We start from the raw sequence: 19,186 nt of genomic DNA, 5'->3' as shown, positions 1-19,186 counted from the left end.
ACCAGAGGTTATTAAATGCGAAGCATTTCTTAACGAACTTCAGCGACTTTGAGCGTATCTATCTATCTATCTATCTATCTATCTATCTATCTATCTATCTATCTATCTATCTATCTATCTATCTATCTATCTATCTAGCCACTTATGTTGGGGTGCTCTCGTTGTCACCCCGTAAACTTGGCGTGAACCAAAATTAGCATGGGAGGGTAAGATGGTTTGACGAATATGACGCGCTAGTCAACACATGAATAATGTCACAATCCCTTCGCGTACGTTGTCAAACACTTTCCGCCAGACAGTGGCACATACCCACGGGCGGGTATGTGCCACTGGTATGCGGGTATGTGCCGCAAATGATTCACACTTAGTATCTACCCACGAACGACGAGAACACACATGGGCAGTTTTAACGCGCGAGCGTTAAAAAATACCCGACATCGGTATCCAATGTCAGCGTCTCAGCTGGAATCGAACCCAAGTATTCTGCGGGGCAATGAAGCATTATTTCACGGAGCTACGCCAGGTCTCGGAACTACTTTTCAAACAGACGCTAATCGTTGTGAACCGGTAATGGTGGTTGCAATGCTGTTTACCGAATTTTATGAACATTACATATGTACTGCTTTTATACAGCTTGTAGTTAGTTGCTATGCACTGAAGTTGATTTATGTAGCAGTGTCTAGGGCCAGCATCTTCGCCAGCATCAGCGCTTCTTATCAGCTTGTGGTGTCGCTAATACGCATGTTCCAGCTGGCATCGTTGCGCAAGTGCTAACACTTGGTAATATAAACATCTACAGCTCTTCAACATATCTCTGTGCGTGCAACATTTGTACAAATATTTAGCGTCATTTCATGACATGTCGCTGAATAAAAAAATTGCAACGCGGTCACATTTCCTCCCCATGCTTCGCATAACGTCGATACCCAGGTATGTGGGATCTGCCGAATTTTTATATTAAGGATAAATAATTTCAAATTTGAATAACGAAACTGAATAAAACAGATATCTAGGCAATATGAAATTTAAAAATCCTAAATTCACGTAAGATAACAGTAGATACACAATTGTAATAGAAATTATTACCTGAATTTGAAAAAAAAAGCTTGTGTTCCATTAGGTATAACCTAACAAGAAAATCTTCTCGTGTCTCTGAGGAATTCGCAGACTGCTATTCAGACGTTCCTGTTGCTGTGGCCCTGAGAAGACCGAAGAGAAAGGTTGTTTTCAGAATTAAGAGTAATGCCTAATTTTCTTAATAATATTTCTAACTTTTTTTCTATTTCTGATGAAACGTCAGCTTGTGAGTAAAAAATGGTCGATGTTTTTAGGCTGTTGACAGTAAAAGCAGAGCGGAGATGGCTCCTGATAAGACCTGTATAAATGAAAATTAGGAGGCACCATTCGGCAACAATATTTTGTGAACGTACTTCCAATTTACGAGCGGGGCATCATTTATTATTCCAAGAAAAAGTAAGGTGACCATATTCTTGAACTCGTAACCTAATTTTCATGGAATCTCGAAGTGAATAATATCTGGGAAATCGGGATTCACTAACAAGAACGGTGTCAGGTACGATGGACATTGCAGGTTGCTTGGTTATTTACTTTATTCAACTTCTTCCTACCCTCTAGGCATGTGGTGGTTTGTGTCGACGGAAAAGTAAGCAACGAGCTGCATCGGTTATATCAGTGGTGCAAGAAAACGTGCAACATCCGAAGAAATACGAAAATACGTGACCTTAATTTACAAATACTCCTGCTTGTCACCTAAAAAAAAACACTAAAAAAATCCTGCACACTGAGTGATACAACGATTAATATCCATGGCGATGCGGTAACAATAAAATAATGCAGAAATTGACAGTATTCAAAGCTTTCGTATATCCGAGGCGTGTACTGTATACACGTAGCTTGGATCTTTTCTCCCCCTTCTCAATCATCGCGCTCGCCTCTATTGCACCATCTAGCAGAGACACAAGCAGGCGGGTTCTATATTCCGACCACAATAAACGTTCTATATGATTCTCGGGAAAGTGGCACGCACCCAGCTACTGAAGTTGCCATGATAGAAGTTAGACAGAAAGCTTACATACCGCAGGCTGCGTGAAGTTTTCGAATCGCATTAAAGAAGACAGAAGCTTACAATCGCCGTGTAAAGCTCGAAGCTGGTTGATCTATAGTGGTTCAACGAGGCCTACTTCGCTTATGCTAGACCCTTCCTTGGCTTATACCAAATAAAGTAGGACAACAGCATCTCAGGAGTTTTATTCTTTTAGCGGGACGGCTCAGTGCTCTTCCATAGCTGAGTACGAAGTACTCGAAATCGTCAAAGATTTTTTCTAAACACACAGAACTTATGCAAGAATGTCTAAACTCCTGTGGATTAATTAACGTACAAAGTAGGCTTAGGAGTGCGGGCCTCTCGCCGCTCGTACTCGGCTAGCGAGGAACGCAAACTCGGCGGGGCGGCTGCGCCGAATGTCTCCATTAGTGGGCGCGGCTGATAAGCAATGCCGTGGAAGATTTTCTGCAGACACCTGACATTTTACCTCGAGCTTTAAGATCATTGCTTTTAACAATAATTCAGGAGACATGCTTTTTCATACGCGCTTGGGGCACAGAACGCGTGTTGGTCAGGAAATGTGAACAATCTATTAATTTTTTTTTGCATTTCCTCCTTACCACTTCATTTTTCTTCTTAATCCACCGACTGGTATACGTAAGCGAGAAAACATAAATAAGCAGACGCCGCGAGGCAATCCATCTAGAACTAATTATCAATCAGTCCTTTATATTTAACTCGTTTCAGGATTACGAGTCTGACTTTGAGAATGACGATGACGTTGATGACGAGAGCAGTCCGAGCAGTGCCTTCAGGGACAGCAGCAGCAGCAGCAGCAGCAGCAGCAGCAGCAGCGACATCGCCTCCGCAAGTGGAAACAATGAGGTGCCCTCCGGCAAGGAAGCACTCCAACCGACAAGCGACCTACTGCTGGCGAAGGAGTACAGCGTGGTCAATACGGAGGTGAAGTGTAATTGCTAGTATAACTGTCAGTTTAAGCACACGAATAAACAAAAAGGAAGAGAGGACAAGCGCTTTCTCGCAACTATGCATATCCAACTAGCCCAACTTTCGATTCTGTTGTAATTGCTAGGCAGGGGCGCAAATCAAGAAAAAATGCAGGTCTTTGTATGGTGACCATGTTGTTTTTTAAACACGGGTCTTATTATTAACAACAAAAAATTTAAATCAAGTTTTCATAATTAAAAATCGAGCATGTATTCACACATACGAAAGTCAGTTTCAGTTTTAATACAGTCTTACCAAGTTTATTCTATCGAACGCAGCTCTTACAACAAAAGAAACAGATGCTTAAATATTGAAAGAGAGAGACAAATTTTATTGATTTCCGGCTGATTGCTGGGCTGGGTTCCCACCTAGGAGCCAACGGAGAGACCGTGTCCCCCGGCTGCTTCCTTGGCCTGCTGGATCGCCCAGAGTTGCTTGTCCAGGTCCGAACTGAGCAGCGCGGTCCGCCGATGCGCCCGAAAGTCAGACACTTGTGTTTTCCATGCAATCATGCCATACCATACCAGTTTTGCCGTGACCACACAATTTCTCGACCACATAATTTCCATGACCACATACTTTCCTATTAATGCTGGGCGTTCCCATAGGATATGGTCAAGAGGGGCTCTGGTGACACAGTACTGACAGTGATTAAATTTATAGACGTCGGTATTTGTGTGGTGCATGATGAATTCTAAAAATATGTTGTAAAATATGATTAATGACTTCTTAATACATCGATATGCATTCTTGTAGCAAAGCCACAACGCTATATTATATCTAAAGACAAACCTCAACGGGGAGGGGACTTACAGTGGTGCCTCCCCCCCCCCCCGCCTAAATACAAAAAGAATCGTGACCAACTTACGCCCATCTCCCATGATTTACTCTGCTTTTAGTAAGGCGAGATCGGACATGGCTTTTAACGGTTGTGGTAACTCTTGCAGCGGAATCTGAAGTCCCAGTGGAAATCCGAGCCCGTCCTCGAGGTGGAAGCGAAGCCTCCCGCCCCGTTGATGCCAACGTCCTTCTCGACGTACAGCCTGGTCAGCTACCTGACGGCGCAGAGGAAGGAGCAAGAGAAGAAAGTGCTCAGCAAAGCTCAGTACGTTGCCCCGCATGTTCAGCATGTGGGCTTTAAGGCGGATGGAGCTTTTTTCAATGTGGTACATAGTTCCGAAAACTTAGAAAAGAAGTAGGAGGCATAGTGAAAAGCCGCGCTGATCAGCTCAGATAGAGAAGATCAGATATAAGACATCCAGCGAGCATGGGAGGCGCCTGGGAGACAAGGAAACTCAACCAGCCCTGGTGCGGTTTAGGCCCACGCCTCAATCCGCTGGTCTGAATAGCGTTGTTCACCACCACCAGAAAGGTCGGAAGCCCGATTGTCCGACTCCCTGCTATATTCTTTTCTTTGATCTCTGTTTTTTCGAGTTTGCACTACAATGTACCTCATTTACGTTAACTAACTCGCCCAATAACAAGTCTTACTCAAGCTTAGCTTTTTTGAATAATAACGTCAAACATATTCGAGCATTTATCTTTCTATCTGCATGGTAGCTTGTCAGAGGTGCGGAATATAATCAAGTTATCGAGTTCACTGTTAAATTCATCCAGCCTAATATGAACAATTTGAAATAAGCTTTTTGTTCTTGACGCATATACCGTTATTTGTAAGCAATGAATCACAGACGTCGTAGTTCGGTTATATGGGTATACCACGTGACACAGTAAGCAGAGATACGGCGTGCCGCTTTATCCCCGCTCTTTGCGACGCATCCTTGGGCACCGTGTACTCTGCACGGTGACATGCGTGTGCTCGGTAGAATACCAAGGTTCATCAGAATCCCCGTATGGGCTCTTTTCCTTACCTGCCTGCCCTAGGCTTGCACAGCGCTTCGTCACACCTTCGTACACACACACCCCCTTCATAGGGGGGGGGGGGGGCGGGGACGGTACGAGAGTGTGTCGAAGCGCCCCCCTTCCTTTTATGCCAATGTATGGTGCAAACACTGTGCCCCCAGTGCCCCCACCACATTGTTGCTGTCTGGGGGGGGGGGGGGGCAGCCACCGCCCCTTGCTCTCCCCCGCGCACACGCCTATGCTGCTTCCCGTGGTTCGGTAGTGTTTGTAGGGTTCTTCCAAAGTATGGTTTGAGATGACACTAATAATAATGCAAAATAGTAATAATGAAACTGACATTCATCTTTGATTGTGTAGAGCATCAACCAGTGCCCTCTAGTCGCAGCAGCCCCATGATTTAGCCCTTAAGACAAAGGTACAAAGTTCAAACGCATGCTTAAGATTGTTACGACTGCTTGCTCATGGGAGCTACAAATTTCAGCCAACCCGAAATAATGCTTAGGGACAAAAGATGGCGTGAGGCTGCAGTAAGCTATCAGACAGTTTAAGACATTATTTGCGTTAGAGAAGAGATTTTAGACGCGAACAATCATTCAATGAAACCGATTACTTGGAATTTGTGAGATCATTGTGGAATGGCTCGGCTGCTATAAATAGCACAAAACATTTTGAGTGCTCGGATGACGCACTGTTTTCAACACCGCACTCCAGACAGCGGGCTAAGGACGTCTTGGAGATGGTCTCCCTGGACACCATGACGTACCAGGTGTTCGACGTTCCACCAATCACCTACGACGTTTACATCTCCACATTTGGCCGGGCTGACGCAAAACAGGTAAAGTGACGAGTATGAGGAGCCTAAATAAAAAAAGAAAAGTCTTCGCTGTGTTGGTAAGTTGAACTGTATAATACAGCTGAAATTACTGCTGAAGAAGATACGCTTGCGCTCCAGAAGTTGGTTCGTTGGTCAGAATTCATCAGTAGTCCTTCGAGACGCGACTAGCGTGAAGTGAACTCAACAAACGTGAAAATATAACTGAAGAAAACGCAATTAATAAAGAAAAGGAAAGGTCGCACTTTGAGAGGAGCATAATTAACACGTTGAGGAACTAAATGAAAAATGAAAGACAAGTATCGAGCCAGACATCAGAGGTATATACGCTTCAGTAATGCTGTGCATGCAATGGTGTTACATTCACTCATTCTCAACTAATAACTCTGTCTGGCTGCTTCAAGAAGAGAGTTTCTACTGTACGCGTAACTTGTACATAAACAAACGAAACAAGGAAAGCTAGTAAAAACGGTGTAAACATCTTACAAATGAGCCCTAAAACATCAATTCATTTCTGTGTATTCGAATGTTACAAATTAAAGAAGAAGAAATAAAATATTCTTACGCACAAGGAGGACCAGGACGTCCTCCTTGTGCGTAACAATATCTAATGTTGTTCACAGTTCATACAATGTGTTTACATAAATTATGACCGATTTAGATCACTAAACGCTCTCTATCTGAAGGCGGGGGAGATGGTTAGAAAAAGTGGTTAATGATTTAGAGTACTTGGAACTCTACTATGGGAGAACATAAAGCCGTGCCGTGGGCCTCAAACTTGTGGCCGTGTTTACACAATGTGGCCGTGTTGACAATAAATATGTCATGAACGAGTTCACGACGTGAAATGGGATCCCACTACGTACTGCACTGCCAACGATGACGAAAATTAGCCTACGTTGTGCATGTGTTTAGAAAAAAGTGCTTAACGATTTCGAGTTCTTCGTATACAACTATGGAAGCCATAAGTATAGTTGCTTACATCAAGTAGCTGAAGGATTTATTGATATGCCGGTTTAACGTCCAAACACCATCATATGATTATGAGAGATGCCGTAGTAGAGGGATCCGGAAATTTCGCCGACTTAGGGTCTTTTAACTTGCACCCACGTCAGCGCACACAGGACTACAGCATTTTTGCCTACAATGAAAATGCAGCCGCCACAGTCGGTATTCGATCCCGCGACCTCAAAATAGCTCAAGGAGGAAGACGCCTAAAACAGCTAAGCTTTACTAAGGACTGATACAAAGAGGACTCACGGCAGCAGCATACTTCATCAGAAGATCTCTGGCGATGTACGCTGTTGCACGAGGCGGCAGAAATGAAACGAATAAGCTCACGTGACATGCTGATTATCATTAAACCTTTTTTATCGAGCAACCCTCAAAGATAGCGAAGTACTTTTTGGTAAGTGTAATAAATGGCGTATACGCGCATTCAATGCCCTCACTTACTGAAAAGAACAACTTTGGTATGTCGATGGGTAGGTCAATACAAATCATTGATCACTGATTAATTGATATGTGAAGTTTAACGTCCCAAAAGCACCATATGATTATGAAAGACGCCGTAGTAGAGGGCTCCAGAAATTTCGACCACTTGGGGTTGTTTAACGTGCACTCAAATCGGAACACACGGGCCTACATACAACATTTCCGCCTCCATCAGAAATGCAGCCGCTGGAGCCGGGATTCGAGCCCGTGACCTGCGGGTCAGCAGCCGAGTACCTTAGCCACTAGACCACCGCGGCGGGGCAGTAATTGATCACTGTTTAGCATGGCATGTGGGCCTGTTTGCATTGTTTCGTTTATCTTGTCGCTGTATATTTGGGGACGTCTCGCAATCGAGAAAATTTTTAAAGAATGCTCCTCGCTCGCCATAAACTTTTACTTGAAATAGGCGCTCGCGCCTTGCAATCTTCGTACCTGTCCTTGCTCATTTTTTGCGCTGCCTAAAGTGATGAATCACTCGTTCTCACTCGCGCAGGTGTTGATCCAAACTGATTTAGGTGATGAAGAAGAGTGCCAAACTGAGACCATCGAATATGACGACAGATGGACTCAGCAGCCTCCTCACGACTACAAGGGTTTCGGCGGAGGTAAGAACACAAGTCGTTAACTCTCTTTTAAGCGAAGTGATACACAGCATATCCACGGAGTGAATGATGATGAGTGGGGTGAAGCGTCCGTCCATCTGTCTGTCTGTCTGTCTGTCTGTCTGTCTGTCTGTCTGTCTGTCTGTCTGTCTGTCTGTCTGTCTGTCTGTCTGTCTGTCTGTCTGTCTGTCTGTCTGTCTGTCTGTCTGTCTACTATACGAAATCGTCAACTAATCGAAAACCGCTCACGCCATCTAGTAATATTATTTCCAAGGACATATACGCACAATGCCATAGAGTGTGAACTTCTCAAAACTAACTAGAAGTGGCTACATACTCCTCCTCCTCCTTCTGGTACTACTACTATTACAGAGGAAAAGGAGAAAACGACCCACACCCTAAAAATTTTCGCCCCTAAAAAAACACTTTATTTGTTTCGACCTTTCCCTTGCTTGATAAAGGAAACGTATTACGCCATAGTATTCTTTGTACAAATCACTTTTAAATAAAGGATAAAATGAAGGCAGCGTCTCCTGCGCCGCGCGGCGCAGCAGCCAGCCCCACACAGAAGTGGCTCCTGCGCCGCACGAAAGTGACGTCACTTTAAAATTATAACCTAAAGCTATTTAAATATATAAATTATTAATGTGTAATGTGGTAAAACTAGAGAAATTTTACTAAGCAGGTATTTGACGACTCAATCAGCTTATATTTTTGAATTAAACATATATCACAAGTATTTTAAATACAGGGGGCGCCATGGATGCTCCGGCTGCAAAAGGTAAACACTGCCAGATGGTAGCTGCAATGGTAGTATATAGGTGTTCTGGGGTAGCTGCCTGCGATGTGTGTAGGTGGTGAAAACTCTGACAAAGTCGTGGCCATGGTTAGGCCGCCCCCAAGGAGGACCTGAGACCCTGTGTCGTCGCTGCTTCATGTGATAGCTGGATGCCCAGTTGAACCTGGTGGTTGGAGCTAGCGCGGCCATCCACCGCGCCGCAGCTTCATCTCAGTGTGTGTGCCATAAAGTCTATCAGTAGGAAGTGCAGATTATTGTTGTTGGACGTACTGCATTTTCTAAATTGCAATGCCAAGCGTGGTGTTGTCAAAGGTGAAAGTGTTCTTGCTGCCGAGTTTTGCTTGTCGCGAAGGACAAGGTCGACGAGCAAATAAATGTTTTTGCACAGCTCACGTGTGACTGACCGGAAGCACATGCATGAAACCTCAGAGCGTCTGCGAAGTGTTCTTACGATGGATGGAAACAACTTTATTGTAGTGTTCTCACGAAGTCTATCATCTTTGAAGGCCAAAGCTACTGCATTGCCGGCTGTTTTGCTAAGTGCGAACACGTACGGCCGTTCTCATCCATTGCTACGTAAATGCTCCCGTGCTGTCACTGGCCTTGCGTGTTATTCGGCAAGGCAGACAAGCTGTATTGTAGATAGAGGGGCCAACGCAGTCGGCACTTGCCCTCAATGGATATCATTTATCAAGTGCTGATCGCCTAGACCATTGCGGGGGCGCGTCAGTATTTTGAAGTGATCTCCTGGTTACCACGTCAGGTGATGGTACACTGAGCGACATAAAATATGTTTCCCGAGACTACGTTGCAGTGCGCCTTTCTGTTATCAAAACTTTGATAAACCGTGGATATCAACATTCCAGACAACTGTGCTGGAGAAACCAATGCAGCCAGCTGCATTCGAGTTTCTCGTGTCTTTTTGCGTCTCGCCGATTAAGAGCACTAATTCGCAAAACACTTTATCATAATAAATATAGTCAATTCTGCGAGAGTCGTCAAACATCCAATATTAAAGGCCTTGCCTGTGGACAGGGCCACCACCAGCAGCAAGTCTGGCTGACAGGAGGCCGATGAGGAGGCGCAAATGTTAAAACAATACATACGCGAACAAAAAAAAAGAGAATGTAACAAAGACTGCAATGGAGCATGAACCACCAACCTCACCAGTTCTTCATGTGTCACTCTAACCGACTACGCCACAACTGCCAATCTGTAGGGAAAGATTAACAAGCCGGTTTTGTATTGTTGTCATGCTGGACCTAACTAACATTTTCTTTTTTACTTTTGCGTTTGGACGTAACTTTACGGCTTCTATCTTTACGTCTAGACGTACCGCTAGACACTCCGACTATTCAAACGAAGCGCCTAACAAGAAAAGTGCATGACGTCACTTATGTGTGGCGCAGCAGCCGTTTCTGTGTGGGGATGGCTCGTGCGCCGCGCGGCGCAGCAGTCTCTCCCTTAAATGAAACTGAATTTTCTTTCAACGGTACTTCTTATCGTGCAGCTTAAAAGTAAATCTACTTCGGCAGGCAGCCGAGCTCTGAAAAAAAAATCAGATCCAGCGTGGAGGCATTTCAGGATTACTTACGCTAGCTGTGGTCTCGCATGTTTGCCTTCTTGTCAGCGTTGTTGTCGCCGTTGCGGCCAGTAAAGCAGTAGTTAATCGCAAAAAAAAAAAAGGTCACGTATCTGCTTGTTTTACGGCAAATGTCGTCGAACGACGATAGTCTTCCGTCTGGAGACAGTGCATGAAGCATTTAGTCGATGTTCGGCGCAAGAAAGTCGATGATTGGGATTCTGGAGGCGCTGCGTTGAAGTGCTTCGATGCGCGCAGTGGGTAGGTGCCACCACTAAGCGCAGGAAACACCCGCCTTTTCGTGCAAAGCGTTGCATGTCAGTCTAGCGTAATAAATGCTATGTTCCTTAGAATCACTTATGTATGATTTCTATAGTTTAAAGAAATACGCCATAGTATATTTACGTGGTAATTTTATGCCTCGGATATGCGCAACATTTGCTTATTAATCGATACTACGCACAAGTGTGAACGCTGAAACCAGAGCAATATAGGTGGGTGTTGCGGATGTGGTTGTATTTGAGCATTAAAGGCAAACATTAAAAATAAAAAAACACAAGTCCATTCTGTCAACAAACAGACAAGTCGACAGACGGACAGACCAAATTTTTTTGCGTTGAAGTATGGCAGTATAGACTATCGTGTAAAAAAACGTTTGAGATCAGACACATCTGTACAGCTCATGACCAATTCAGAAAAACGTGGCTGCAGGATCCTTCTATGTAGAAATCGGTATAACATGAAAGTGAAACGTGTATATACAGAGGTTGTTGAGCATTTATTGGGCGTTGGTTCAACAACAGAAAAAGTTGCAAAGCCACGTTAGGAACGGCAAGCAGCTCGAAACATGAAGTGCACACTCCAATTAGAAAGCATGCACGAAATTACAATACACTGGACGAGCGTGGACTAACAACTGTTACAGCTCGACACCCAAAGGAACAAAAGGCAACTATTAGGTCGGCGTTGGTTGTTGAAATAGCGGTCCCGAAACCTCGCAGTGTTACTTTTGGGCCAAGGAAGGGCTTATTTTGATACAAAATCACGGTATAGTAGTCTGCATCGCGTTAGCGCACTCACAACTTCCCGCCTCAACGGAACGTCTGTCATCACTGTTGCCGTGCACATCGTGGCCCGGCTTTGCTTCTCGGCCTCTGACACTAGTAGCAGCAAAGCAGAAGTAGCGGGATCCACAGCAGCAACGACTGATTGAACAATGTTTATCCATGGCCGATTGAAGGCGTGCTTGGCTCAAATGGGCTCCGCTAGATGGCGCGATCTGTCTAGTTTACCCCATCCATCCATCCATCCGTTTACAGTCATATACATCCATCCATCCATCCAACCCCGGCTAAAATTTCATTTCTGAACCACTCTCGCCATTCCAGTAAACGTCCGAATCTTCTTTTTCCCACGAATTAAAAATAAACGAACAAGCAGCACTTTATTGCGTCTCTTGATGCATGGAAGGTCCTTTATTTAGGGCAGCTAGTTGAACTACTAGTGATTAATTGTAGGTGGTTCGCCTGACGTCATCGGGATCATTTTGAAAATTTCCTACTGCGGCTTATGCATTCTTGTGCATTTACCCCAATTTCTCGGTACGTATACGGTGCTGCTGTCTATAATATTGTCGTTTTAGACGTTGTCATATATTGAGCTTTCACTCTGACATAAATTATTACTTCACTTAGTGTCCTTTTAAAGCGCGCTGTTCAAGCAGAAAGAGAGACGCAGGAAAGAGCGCACAAGTGTACAAGCGCAAACAGCTGTCTCAACTCTTCATGCGTCATGTGTCAACAGTGCGCTCCTCTCGCAAACATGGTCGGGGCAGCGTGCGAAGTGACCTTCGCCCTCCCATAATTACGTGTCTGACAAGCGCGCGCGCATGAGAGACCACGCTGCAAGGAGGCGGCGCTTCGTGGAGGCGACGATCTTTATAGCTTGCCCAACGCGAGCCCATCGCGCCATCTGGCCGCTGATACAAAAAATTGCCCGCAGCTTCCCTCGGGGGAACACTGAGGAGGATGCGGACCATATAATTGGTTAACGGGGTGTTAAAGTGCGACTTACTTGGGTCGATGGCTAAATTGGTTAACGTGGTTGTTAAATGGGGTGTTAAATTGCGACTTACTTGGGTCGATGGCTAAATTGGTTGACGTGGTTGTAGGAGGGGGTGTTAAATGAGTGAACACGTACACACGTATGCGAAAGGGCGGCGCTGGTCGAAGGGACGTCGATCATTGTGTTTGTGGATTCGTTGGAATTCATTTCACCGCGACCTTGGACGTCGACGCGCCGTACAAACCAACCGACGAGCGGCAACTGAGCGAGCGAGCGCCGACCTTGAGTATATATACAGCACGACGGCGCATGCACTGTCAGCTGTTGAATGTTCTCGAAGCGCGACGCCACATGCGCGTCCACTGGAGAATCAGGAGAATTGTAGATGTCGAACGCGGTGTGTAGAGGAGGAAGGGTGCACAGATGGTGGAGGAGTGAAGCGCGCGCGGTGTGTAGAGGAGGAAGGGATGCACAGATGGTGGAAGAGTGGGCGACGGCGCGACGGCGCATGCGCGCGCGTCAGCTGTCGAATGTTCGAGAAGCGGTGCGGACGGCGCGGACGGCGCGGACGGCGCACTACAAGGCGCGAGTATAAGATGCTCCGCATCTAAAACGCGCTAAAGTTTCGAAGCTCTGACGACTGCCAAACGGCGTATGGTGTATATCAATGGCTTGCCGTTAGCATTCTACGCAACGCACATTTTGTGGCGAAGTGGTTAGCGCCGCGTGCTAAGGATCGGGAGGTTGCTGGTGCGATCCCTCGCGACAGATGCTTGCCCCATGGCTTGAAAGGGGTCCTAAAAAGGGGCCCTGAAACAGGGACACACACGGTGTCGTGTGCGTCCATTCGTCTTTCCGGCGTGTAAAGCACTGTTTTATGTTAATCATGGAAGTAGCAGCAGCAGTGTCTCTTGTCCTCACTCAGTCGGTGCTTGTGCTGTTCGATGGTTCGTCTTGATTTTAATACACTGATTTTCGTCTCAGACAATGAATGCAAGTGGTTTTCGGTTTCTTGCTTTGGTAATGTAGCATCTGTGTGCAAACAATTTATTAATTTACCTCGACGTGCCCTTTGCTGTTCAGTGCAAGATTCATTCTCTCTCTTTGTCGTCCCCTGTTCTTTTTGTCTTAGTTCGTGACCTAACGCTGAGTTACTCTTACAGCGCGAGGAAAATACGAACGCCACATGAATTTTATTCACTTCATTCAGTATAGTTAAGACAGTTTGAACGCTTTATTAACAAACTTATGTACTACAACATTCACTTGAATTATATTTAATCAAGTCCATGACGTTTTTTTTTTGTAGTTTCTTCGATAGCTTTAAACCTCCTTTGCTATTATTTACTTCTAGTACAGTGATTTGTAATTTCCGTCTTTTTTTATCTGAGTTGCTATATGCATATTTTTGTACTTTAATACTTATGTGATAACAGTAGGTCCCCCGGGCAGTTTATTTTTATTTACTTTCCGACTTCCTTTTCTAGCACACATTTATTTAATTAGAAATGCTGTCTTCAAGGTGATGACAGGAAAGCATGACACTCTGCACAAAGTAGGTACATAATTGTACAACTTCCAACTATAACTTTCGCTCATAGTTTGCAATCGATAGTTGCAATAACACACGAACAAACGTAGAAATAGAATATTGATAAATCTTACCTCACCATGCTACTTTCTTAAGGCCACTTGAGCTTCACCTAAATGGTACTACGCTTGTTTTATGTGCAGTCCCATATTCTGAAATGAAAAAAAAATGGTGGAGGAGTGACGTCAAAGTGCTGTATGCATACGAGCTTGTAAGAACTAACAGCATTAACTCTCATTTGCCTATTTTCACAGGAAAAGCAGATGACACACCAATAGACAGTGGTACTCGGCACTTGCAGAGTGGCGAAGACATGATGAACCTTTTGGACTTTCTCAGGAACTCTTCGGATGTGAGTGCAGACAGTAATGTATACCTCCAACCATTCGACGCAATGTTCGAAAAAAAAAACATTATAGCAAAGTTTAGTCTAATATAATTAAAAGAGTGTTGAATGGTTCTCTTCAACGGTAAATCATTTGTTTTGTTGTATGCCATAATATTTCATTTTATGTATCACCCAGACCTCCGTGAGGCCTCATATGAGAGGCCAGCCACACTACTGAACTAACTAGCTAACTAAATAACTAACTAAAAAAAGTAAATAAATAATTAATAAATAAACGGCCCATTAGTAGTAAAAAGTGCATGCATGCGTTAAATAACAAGCTAACCGTAGCAATTAAGCATTTACAGCGAGAATTGCATCTTCATGTAGAGGAAGTCTGCCTTGAGTGTTTCACGAAGCAATGCAGGTAATCCAGATAGCTTTCTTTTGCCCAATCTTGCCTATGTTCTCATTTGGCTCTCGTTTAGGTCTGTAGTTGCTCAGGTTGAATGTTGGGAACAGGATTAGGTGTTGTTCTGTAACAATTTTATATGATTGACGCACTGAAACAGATGTTTGACGAGAAGAAAACAGCAAACAAGCGTTGCTAGGGTGGTGCCACGTTTCGGCAGAATAGTATAGAAACAAAATTGCCACAACATACTCAGCATTATGGTATAAAAATATTGCACAGAACAAATTCAATCACGCGTGTCTACGAGCACCAGCAATTGCTTTACGATGTCACGGCCATGAGCCGTATCACTAACACTGGGCACTATAATCCGTTTTATACATTGGTTGCAACACTATGGAAGCTAGCGAGACTTCTCGCAGTCGATGTTTTTGCAACAAAAATAGTTCAAAGATGTTACTATACCTAATGTGATTATTTTTAGAAACTAATAAATTGACATGCTTTGTGCCTTCGAAATAGACACAATTCATTGTTTGTACGGTTTTCAATACGTTGTTCTGCCTTTTTTTTTCGTACTGTGGCATCTGCGATTGTTTCAGTAGTGTGCAGCTGAAGCCAATCGCGGAGGCCACGTCTACAACGACGAAATTAAAACACGAGACACACGGACTCGCACATTTTGGTGACCAAACTTATTGTGTAGTTTCCGCAGCGTTGCATCTGATGTATAAAACGGGACACAAAGGTCAAGGTTGTCGCTTCATGATGCGCTTGTTTCGGCGCTCGAATTCCTTCCGACAGCTGATGCTTCGCGTTATGGAGGAAGACAGGGCCTGTGAAACCCGGCGAAACCTGAAGCGTGTGTCCGAAGTGGACGGCTTCAGCGATGGTTTCTTGCAGCTGGATCCCCTCCGCTTTGCCAAAGGTGGGTGCGCACAAATTATCTAGGCTCTTTCTGAGTTGACTATTTGCCTCTTTGATCGAGTTAATTGTCACTTGTAGGAATCCCATGGTCGTAAGTTCAGCAAGTGCACAGGAAACTGTGTTATAGTCTGTTAAAGCTGGTAAGAACAAATACAAGCTTCACATGCACAACAGCAACGCGCTCGTCAGTCACCTAAGAGAGTCATGCCTAAGAGAGTGAATTTCCTTTCGGCTTCTGAGTTTTTTTCATGTGATAACAGTACTTTACTTGTAAATGCCACGTACATCGAAAACTAAAGGTTGCTCGTTCCAACGCAAAATGGGATTATCGGCTAAAGCGTGCTGTCAGAACCTCTGATGAAATTTGCTTGTATGGTTAAGTCATCGAGTAATAACAGGGTAAACGAACCCGTGTTTGAGCGGGTACATAACAAGTCATTGTCACACTTTGAACACATGACGCAGTGCTCACAATTGGGACAGCAAGGCTTCATTGGCGCGAGGACGGCACACTCGCACCAATGAAAGCGGATGCCGCTCTACCGTAATTGTTGTCGATGCGGCCTCATCAAGTGTGAGGTCCACGGGACGGCTTTCAGCTCTCTCATAGTAGAGTACCGAGTACTCTAAATCACTTTTGGGAGCGAAGCTCCCGATGCCGTGGGTCGTGCATCCACGATGTATTTAGTAGTAGTCGTAGTAGGTAGCCACCTCCACGGCCGGACTGGAGGAGCGGGACGCGCGCACCCTTTTCAATTGAGAAGGAAATCCACGCACGTTAATCATGAATAGAAAGATAGTTGTTTCTGATGAAATACCTTACAGAGACGAGTATTGGTGACTTACCCCGCAATATAATTTACCTTAAATTTGATGCTTACCACAAAAAAGCCTAGTATCAGAAGGACGCACTTTGAGCACTATTTGACCAGAAAGGTGTCGCGAAACGCCGGTCTTTGATAAGTATGGCGCCGCCAGAAAGACGGAGCCGTGAGACACACCCAACCAATGCCTTTAATGACGATGATGATAGCTTCGGCACACACTTCTTGGCGCTAGCTGCGGAGAAAGCAGCCCACCACCACTTCTTTGTTGTCTGCTGATCTTCGACATCCTCCAGGCCCCCAGATGCGGTGACATCTATAGCTCTAGAAGATGAAGCTTCTGCACGGGCCGCCTGAAGATCTTTCTTCTCTGCAAATGAATTGAGCAGGCACGTACAACTCCGTCGTAGTCTGGGTACACCTCTTGAACCCGGGATAGTGGCCATAATAACTTGGGCGTTTTAGGAGAGTCTACAATCACAATGTCACCGACCTTTAAGTTCCTTGATTGATGTGTGAGTGAGCGATGAGCAGCAGGTAATTGTAGCAAATATTTATTCTTCCATCGTTTCCAAAAGTCATTGATAATTTTTGTCGATGTAGAAAACGGCGCTGGTAGTCTCTCGTGGTGTAGCTTGTAACTTGGTAACGTTTTTCACTCTTTGCAATCTTTTTCTCGAAAACTGGCAAGGTGCGTTCGGGGCTGTGCGTTCCTTTCTTCAGTTCAATTCCTTTGGCATCCAATATCCAAAATGACTCCAGTATGTCTCGGTGTAAACCTTCGGCTTCTTTAGTTTGCGTTTGCAGGACGCAGGTCATCACCCCGGATGTTTCACTCATGACGCTCGTTTCCGTGACGGGGCCTTGCAGTGTCCATTCGAGAGCGGTCTTGAGCACAACTAATCCTTGTACTTCCCTGCTTCGTATGATGTCGCGCTTACAAGCTTCCACTGTTGGTCAGACCCGATAGGTAGGCTAATGCCTTTCTCGCCGCACTGTCGAGGTACAGTTTGATCGTCTGCCAGCCGGTAATTTTGCTTGCGTAAGTTGGCTGCAAAGGAGCATTCCATAGCCGTGACTGGGATGTCGTGGCAAATAACTGGCATGACTATGGTTTCAATGAGGTGGTCGTTGTCATCAAACGGGCTCCACAGGCGTACCTCCATGATATTGCAAGTTTTCACACTATAGTAGGGGTGTCAGAATCGAACGTGTTTACCGATAGGCAAGTCTGTCTAATGATGTTCAGTCCCATGCGCCTCGCCAGATCTTCTTTAATAAACATGCGTTAATTCCCTCCGTCGATGATGCCTCTGATGCAAGATGCCTCGTCGGAACCGACGATCCAAGAACGGATGGTCTGCAAACTGACCGTTTCGTCCAGTTGACAACTTGTTATGGCAGCCAGATGCGCACCACCTGCTTCCTGAGGCTTGGTGGCATTAGAGATGTCTTTGAGTGTCTTGTCGCCTCGTTTCGCGCGATAATCGGAATTTCACATCATTGAAGCATGCCTGCTTTTGCATTTTACGCACACCAACCTCTGCGGGCACTCGTTCGTGTGGTGACCATTTTTAGTGCGCCGATGGCACCGCATAAATTTACCCAGGCGGTTATTTTTCTCTGGTATGGTCAAAGTAGTGCTGCATGCTTCTGATTCGTGTTCTGCAGACTTGCAAAAAAAGGATTCGTGGTGTGCTTGCTTCAATTCTCCCGATGCGTGTAGGACCGATGCCGATAGCACATGTTTTTTGTGGTTGTCGCTGGGTTTGATAGAGGGCGTCGATGGAGCACACTGCTCTCTTGTTTCGAGCTCTATCTGTGAGTACCACAAGAGCTGTTCCAGTTTTTTGCAAGGTGTCGTGGTTGCCTCTCCTGAAACAGATGTTTCCAAGCCTTGTGCTTCATCCTGGAGACGTCTATAGTAGTGAAACGGGACGACAATTTCTTGTGGCAGGTATTGTGGCATCACATCGTAGAGCATCCCCGAAAATGTTTAGTTGGGACATCTAGGGCGTTGATGCATTGGACATTCAGTTGTAATGTGTCGTAGAGCCAGCGCAAATATATAGTATCCGATGGAGACTTCACGTGGTTCAGTTCACGAAGTGCTCTGAAGTGCCGTTGTATATTCTTGTTTTTTGTCACCAATCCTCCGCTTCAGGAACTCGATTGCACTTTTATAGAATGCCTCAGACATCGGTAGTCCGGAAATCACAGCTGCTACGTCACCTACCCGATAGTTGCGGAGGTAATGAAATCTATCTGTGGTGCTCAGAGTCAGATTCGAGTGGACAGCTTCGTTGGATTGCTCCCAGAACAACGTCCACTGGCGCACGTCCCCATGAACGGCTCGATGGTTAGCGTTGGGAGACAAGGTCCGACGCTTCGAGATGCCGCTGTCATTTGAGCAGGTATATAGCATGTGTTGCGTCGTCTAAACAGAAGTTTGTCACGTGTTACCGATGCTAAGATCTTCCAGTCGGCATCGTAAGCGCGTCAGGGTCTCCACTGCCTGGTCGTCATAATACGCCGCAGACTCGTACCCAGTCTCAAGTTCTTTAACATGAATCACGTCCTCGAGCTCGTCATTAATTTTTCAATGGTCGTCTCGGTTTGCCAGGAGCTTGTCGATAACCTTGTTAATCGCGGTTCGGTCGTTGCAATCACTTTGCAACAACGTTGTCACCTCGTTTACCACTCTCGTTAATCGGGCGTGTATAGCAGCACGCTTGGCTTTAAGGCGATTCATGTTTCGTTTAGATCACGACATACTTGCTCGTAATGTAGCC

General features: G+C 45.2%; 1 protein-coding gene across 5 annotated transcripts in view; it reads left to right on the top strand.

Annotated features, from left to right (window-relative positions):
* The window catches only part of LOC119172948 (cytoplasmic dynein 2 intermediate chain 1), a 97,282-nt gene that overhangs the window by 32,130 nt on the left and 45,966 nt on the right, over window positions 1–19,186 (top strand). For all 5 annotated transcript variants that reach the window (XM_075893853.1, XM_075893852.1, XM_075893856.1 and 2 more), the window contains 6 exons: window positions 2,813–3,028; window positions 4,021–4,178; window positions 5,648–5,771; window positions 7,756–7,867; window positions 14,155–14,252; window positions 15,448–15,571. In XM_075893853.1, coding sequence (XP_075749968.1) covers window positions 2,813–3,028; window positions 4,021–4,178; window positions 5,648–5,771; window positions 7,756–7,867; window positions 14,155–14,252; window positions 15,448–15,571 — 832 coding nt within the window. The remainder of the gene's footprint in view (window positions 1–2,812; window positions 3,029–4,020; window positions 4,179–5,647; window positions 5,772–7,755; window positions 7,868–14,154; window positions 14,253–15,447; window positions 15,572–19,186) is intronic.

This window comes from Rhipicephalus microplus, chromosome 4, assembly GCF_043290135.1.
Source record: "Rhipicephalus microplus isolate Deutch F79 chromosome 4, USDA_Rmic, whole genome shotgun sequence".
Lineage (NCBI taxonomy): Eukaryota > Metazoa > Arthropoda > Arachnida > Ixodida > Ixodidae > Rhipicephalus > Rhipicephalus microplus.
The sequence above is the reverse complement of the archived record's forward strand: the minus strand, read 5'-3'. Positions and strand labels throughout refer to the sequence as shown.